The sequence below is a fragment of the Neopsephotus bourkii genome, unplaced genomic scaffold (genome assembly GCF_033783945.1).
Source record: "Neopsephotus bourkii isolate Nb327-2 ecotype Australia unplaced genomic scaffold, CSIRO-AGI_Nbou_v1 NB_1760, whole genome shotgun sequence".
NCBI lineage: Eukaryota > Metazoa > Chordata > Aves > Psittaciformes > Psittacidae > Neopsephotus > Neopsephotus bourkii.
This window is the reverse complement of record NW_026902234.1, coordinates 2663252-2670056: the sequence shown is the minus strand read 5'-3', so window position 1 is coordinate 2670056 and position 6805 is coordinate 2663252. Positions and strand designations below refer to the sequence as shown.

The window sequence follows — 6805 nt, the reverse complement described above, 5'->3', positions numbered from 1 at the left end:
CATTGGGCAAAAGACTCAGTTTTGAAGCAGAACCTGTTTAACATGAGGTGACTGAGCTCTCTTCCAGTTGCTGCAACCATTCCATAGAAGCTGGGTTATTTCCAGTCCCAGCATGTGGCTCTTCTAACAATCTGACTCATTGTGAGCTGAAGCCATCACTGTTTCATGAGGCTGAAACACCAAAGCATAGAAAACTTGCTCATAATTGCAGGTTGGGAAAACAGACAAGGCCCGTCAAAGCTGTGTTTAGTTTAAAACCACTCTAGGCGAAACAGTTCCAGTGAAAGATAGCTTCTTTCCTCATGAAGGCAAACACTCATGCCCTCTCAGTTCTACCTATCATTATGGTGGAGTGGGCAGCTTCAGCATGATTTGATCATGCTCTCCAGTGTTGAGATCTACTGTTCCTCACATTCTGGAGCCTGTTTTGTCCTACTATTTCCCAGTTCAGGCTGCCTCTTGCAGAACAGTGGCCATGCTACACTACATGACTCTGCTGACAGCTCTGTGGCAGGGCCAGGTCCAGGCCTGCTCATTGCTATGTTGATTCATTCCAAGTCTCTGTATCTGAAACAGTAACTGTCCTTTCACTGGGATTTTATATCCTGTTCTGGTCTTAGACTTTTAACAAAGTCTCTAATGTCTTTCAAGAACTTTTTGAACTAGAGTGCACGCTAATTAAACTGATTTTGTATGTTGGGGCCATACTTACCTACTTATGGCTTTCAGATTTTAATAACAGGCCAGAAACTTTTCAGACTTTTGAAGTCTATTTGTTAGAGTTGGCAGAATAGAACTACCCTTTAGGAGCACCAAAATAATTACCAAAATCAACAGTAATTGTTTCTCTTCCTTGCTGGGAACTTTGTATTCCCAGTAGCTTCCAGGTCTGGAAGAGAAGAGCTGAGTCATGACAGTTTGGCCCTGATGCTGCTCTGAAGAAATGTTTTAATTATCAGCAGGGCTGTGCGCTTCCTCATTTCCAGGACAGCCCATCTTCCAAATGCTTTAAGCTGTTTTTTCCTTTAGTCTTCTTACTGGAGATGGAACTTCCCTCATGGTCTGAGCTTCAGTCTTGTTCTTTCTGCTTTCAAAAACACAGTTGCCTCTTGCTTCCCAGATTGTGACTTACTTCTCCCTGTGTTCTTTTATCTTAAGTTGTCCTTCCAGCAGGCTGCAACATTTTCAACCTCTTCTGGATTTTTATACAAGACTTGACTTCACATGTGCTTTGCAAAAAAATCCACTTCTGTTACTTTTTAACCTCATCATGAGAGGTCTGGTCTCTCTGTTACTCTGTGATAGCTGTGGAAGCTTCCAGCTCATTCCCCCAGTTTTCAGCAATTTTAAAAGTGTTTTCAGTGCACATGAAGGGTGACTACGCCATAAAATTGGCAAGCACACACCTCAGGTAGAAAGCAGCAAACCCTACTTTTGCCCAGGTTTTATTTCACCTAAATTCTGTCCATCACAATCAGGACTTCTGTTTAAGGCAGCTCTTTGGCTTTAACTAGTCAGAGCAGAGTGCAGGTGCTTTCAGAATAACCTCTGAATAGAGGGAGGGAAGAAAGGACACTCAGAAGTAGAAAGTCTTTAGGCCTAGGACCTTTTTCCTTACAAGTCCAGGGACAAGGACATGGTTTTTCCTCTCTTTGGAAACTGAAAACTGTGTGTCAAAGATCTTGATAGTTGAGGTTGTTTCACCCCTGGAACTCCAGTAATATTTAAGTGATGCTCAAGAGGAAACCTCTTTAAAAGCAAGAGCTGATAATATTCTGAAGGTGGCAGAGGTTATTTGCATTAACACAAGGGAATAGCTTGTATTTTTTAGGGAAAAAAGTCTAAATTACTTGTCTTGTTCAAAGGAAAGTGTTTTTAAAGCAGAAAATTTCTCCTGTCCTCTCAGCTGCTTAAACCACTGGAGGACTTCTTGTATCTCAGAATTCACTTCTGTTTCTATCCTCCATGGAACCAATTGTATATTAATATAAACACCTGCTGGGAGAAAGAGGAGGCATGTTACCTCAAGCAGCCCCATTCACCTTGAATAACTGCAGGTTACCTTCCCAAGTTCCATTTACAGAGAAGCAGGCCCTGGCATGTCAGTATCTTACTACTTACTCTTTTCCACGAAGTTAAGAGACTTGTTTGCCCAGTTACTCAAAAGGAAACTGCATACAAATCCAAGCTGAACACCTCAGGACCTTGCATGATTCTAGAAACAGCCAAATTTTAAGAACAAAGGAGTTCCAGCAGGTTCCTATTTCAGATCTATATCTTTAAATTTCTGCTGGTGGCAGCAGCAGACATGAAGACAGCAATCTGACAGTTGTAAAGATTTTGTTTACATAGTGTGAGCTGGAAGAGCAGTCAGTCTCATTTATTTAACCCTCTTATTTTGTTGCACACAATATTCCTGGTGGCATAAAGGTTTAACTAAAATAGAGCTCTTACTCTTTGAAAGGATGGATTCTGATAAAAATCTGTTGTAAACTGTAAATCAGTGCCACTGAGTCATAAGTGAATTTATGTTGCTAGTGTCTGTTAATATTTTCCTGTAATGGAAGGGTTTGGTTTTACCTGACTTTATGAATGTATGTAGTCACTAGGGCTTGCCTTCCTGTTAATGAAGGGAAATAGACACCTTGAGACAGTTAAATCCTACCTAAAAATAGAAAAGTTCTTGTTCAGACCCATACAAGAAAAGTGTTACAAAGGTATGGGCATAGCATAAGCAGCAGCAGCTGCTATTATGCCTGGTATGTGGAAACTTGAACAGTGTGGACATTTTCCAGCATTTTGCTATCCAGAACATTTTCAAGCGGGTGGCCCTGTGTAACCCGAAAACAATTTCTAGTGCTCCACTACTACACAAACCCATGCTGCCAGATCGCATCGGCAGTTATGTTTCTGTTAACATAAAGCCCTACACACAGTAGGTTTTGGCCTGCAGCTCCCACTGCAAAGTGGATTCATGCACACACAAGTTTAGAAAACAGCAGAATAGAATTCCAGCAGACAGATCTTGAAAAAAAGCAGTATTTATTTTAAAGTACAACCCAAAGTTGTATCCGTAAGAAATGCACAAGATATCTTGTTTCTTCCACAAGTCTTGGCTGTGTGCATTTCAGTTCAACTTAAAAATGCATTCAGGTTTACAAATGTACAAACAGCACAGGAAGTGTGTTACAGTCTCAACAGAATGCGCTTACATTCAGCCATTTGCTCCTAAGGTTGTGTGTTGGTTTTGCTGTTGTTTTTCTTGATTTTTTTTCCTCTTTTTTTAACATTCTTAGAACCTGTGTTAACAAAGACAGCCTTATTTTAAAAAAATACTCTGCATTTTAGCACAAAGTGCCTTTTGATTTTAAATTAGAACTTGGAGGATAATACTGGAAAAAATTTAAAAACCCAAACTTGTACTTTTCAGAAAAGTTTTGCATGCCAGGACTGCTTTAAAGTTCAAATTATTTCCTACAGAAAGATGGCAGATGGTAAAACATGAAACCAGGGAAACTGGTGGGATTTACAGCTTTGGCTGCAGTTGGGATTTGTGGCCGCACCCAGACTTTTTCAAGCTTATCCGCAATGTCACGCTACCATTATTGCAGGACAGACTTTAAAAAAGAGCAAGTGATGAAAGCAGGACGTGTGGGAGGTGGGGAAGGGGGAGCAATGACCAGCAACAGCCCAAAAATAATGTCTCAAAAATTTGCATTCAGAATTATATCATGACCTGGATAAGAGCTCTTTCATTTTGCTTAACTTCAGTTTTCATGAGGATAGTGTGAATTAGACCAAGGATCTGAACTTCTTCTTCCAATTGTTGGGCTCCAAATTCTCCAAGGATTGTAGGTCTGTCCCATGTCTTCAGCAGGATTGGCAACAGCGGCAGCAGCAGGCGCAGGAGGAGGAGCAGGAGAGTTTTCACTACCCATGAGATCGATGCCTGACAGAGCATTTGTTGGAGTGGTGAAGGGAAGGCCACTGTTGAGGTTACTTGACCAAATGGAACTGCTGAATGGAGTAGTGGACCACAGGCCACTTGGGTTGCCTAGGATTGACTGCAGTAAAGACACAGCCAGGTAAGGAGCAGCTTGGTAACTTCTATTTTCACCCTGTTTACAGCCCCCCCCAGCCCCCCGTGAAAGAAAAGTATTGAAGCAGCAACACATGCTGTGGAACCCCTTCCAGCTTCACTGCAATATGGAGTTCCAAACTTCCTTCACTAGGGCATGCCCAGAGGAGCCAAACTACTAACAGTCACCAAACATGTCTGGTAACTGAACAGGCTACAGAGTGCGATTACATTACAGGCTTTTAAGCTGTTTTCATTTGAGCTTGTACATCCCTGTACCATTACTAATTTAAGCACTACTAGTATCCAAGCTTAAACACATAAGAGCCAGAAAGCTCCAGCTTAACTAAACTAGTTAGAATGAGGCAAATAAACATGGTTCAGGTCTTCAAAAAACCAACAAAATTCCAGTTGTAATGGAAGGTAGCAGTGAAATCTATTCCTTGATCCTTTTCTGGCTGTTTGCAAGCTTATTTCCTCCCATTCAGGCAAGGGAATCTGTTTAAATTGTATGCTTTGGATGAACCTACCTGTGCTGAGCCCCCTGTATCTTCCCATATTACTAACGTATACTTTTCCCCCCATCCAAAATTTCTCCAGATGAAGGGAGAGGGCATTGAAGAACTGGCCATTTATCACAGAGTTCCAGTAAGTCTGTCCTGGTTCAAGACATCTGGAAGTCCCTCACAAATGGTCATGGTGCAGATGCAGGTGTGCTGCTGCAAGATGTCACAAATGCATTTGGGATGCATAGGACAGGTAGCAGCAAGCATAGAGAACACATGCAGAAATTAACAAGGCCCAGGTTTTGTCCACTGTTTTATTAAAGCCCGAACAGTAGCAAGCAACAAGCAGGGGAATCTATCCCATGGTGTGGTGGAAAGTGATATCCAGAAGCAGACAAAGATGGAGATGAGAAAGGTAGCATAACTTTCAAGCTAATATTAGCACAGAACCTGCTACATGTAGGCTTAATGCAACTACATACCTCAGTGCCAACAGATTTAGTGTACATATGCTGTAAATTCAATTTACAAATATACAGTAAACACGATACATCCAAAAGGCAGTGGACTTGTTGAGTAAGTGCTGTAAGGTATAAACAACCTTATGTTTGGATTTACTGGGTGGAAACAGGGCATCCCTTCCCAAAATCTCTGCCCTCAGATAATGCATACTAAATATTAACCAGTATCAGTGTACTCGGCATCTGAAGATGAGAATAAAAATCTCTTTAGAAAAGGAAAGAAGGTAGACTCTGAGAAAAAGTGTTCCTTTCAGGGTTTTATTTACTTTTCTGGAATGAAGAAGATATGCTCTGTCAAATCATACCTGAAACTGGTTGGACACTAATACATTATCAAAGGGTCCACATAAAATTTGATACTGAGGGCTGGGCAGGGGTTTTCAGCATACTTAGGTTGGCCAGGCCAATGCTGTTGGAACTCTCCAATGTCACTTGGAAGCAGAGCTGAACTAGGGTCACACTGTAGTCCTGTTACATAACCACATGGTTATATTTAAGCTACACAAACATTAGGCTACTGAGCCTACAGCAGGAAACAGTCTGCTGCTCAGACATCGACCCTAACACACTAAAAGTCCACCCTATTTCCTGATGTGGGCAAGACCCAGGAACTGTTCCTATGTGTGCCAAAAGTGTTTGGGAGAGCTTAAGAGAAAGGCAACTGCTCATAAAGTAGAAGCAACCAGGAGAGGAGCAGCAGAGAAAAGTAACTTAGGTGAGCTCTCTTTCAGGGCTGGTGGAGGGAAGTAAGAAGTACCTGCAGCCAGTACGCTGGCAGACAAAACTACAGGCAGGAAAATGGAGTAAAGGGAGTGCAGTTAGAAACTTTGGAAGAAGTACCTGCAGTGCAGCAAGGCCTGAGGGAAGACAGGACCCCAAAGTCAAATGCTATTTAGTACAGAAGCAAAGTTATGCATGAAATGTGAAAGCAAGAGGAATAAGAAAGTAGGATAATCAAAATCAACTCCCCATGAAACTTTCTAGAAAAGAGGGTAATACAGAAAGCACTGTGTAAGTGTGGTTTGCAGGAATAGATTTGCTCTTTTGCCAGAAAGGACAGTGCTGTGGCCTAGTACCTACTCTCTCATCTAGCACTCAGAGCAAGGAAGTCCAGTAACAGAACAGCCAGGTTTTCCTGTTCTGGCTTACCATAAGCACTTGTAAAAATATCACTATCATTACAAAGGCTTGAACATTTCAGTCCATTTGCTGTTTCTGGTTTATTAAGTGATCTCTTTGAATAACCTCCTTAAAAGGATTTTCTCCTCTGTCCATGAAGTATTTAAAGGGAGAGACTGACAATTCTTCTATACCATTTGTCTGGCTTCCACCTCGATGCTTCCTGAAGCACACTTCCAATTATCTTTTTCAGAAGCAGCCAGGAAATAGAAGTTGGGAGCCAGAGGACTGTTCTGGTGGTCCTCAATCCCTCCTTCTGGCAAATGCTGAGAAATCTGCCCTCCATGTGACCAAAAAGCAAAACTCTTGCCTGACAGTTTTAGTGAGACAAGGGTGCCATCAGTGAGTGTATTTGTAAGAAGCTGTGTGACCTTCTTCAGCCTGCTTGCCCTTCCCCCCCCACTCCATCTGAACTGCTACCAGGTGGAGTAAACACTGCCTCTTACTCACTACAAAAGCATTTTCAGAAGACATGATGAATGATTTCAGCTGGCACTGAAGACAGCTGTTGCAGTGTAAGT

At 41.9% G+C, this 6805-nt stretch overlaps 1 protein-coding gene across 1 annotated transcript in view; it reads right to left on the bottom strand.

Moving 5' to 3' along the window:
* Positions 1–3029: 3029 nt before the first annotated feature.
* The window catches only part of TMEM131 (transmembrane protein 131), a 100014-nt gene continuing 96238 nt past the window's right edge, over positions 3030–6805 (bottom strand). The window contains exon 41 of the mRNA XM_061377888.1: positions 3030–4064. Coding sequence (XP_061233872.1) covers positions 3768–4064 — 297 coding nt within the window. The 3' untranslated portion in view covers positions 3030–3767. The remainder of the gene's footprint in view (positions 4065–6805) is intronic.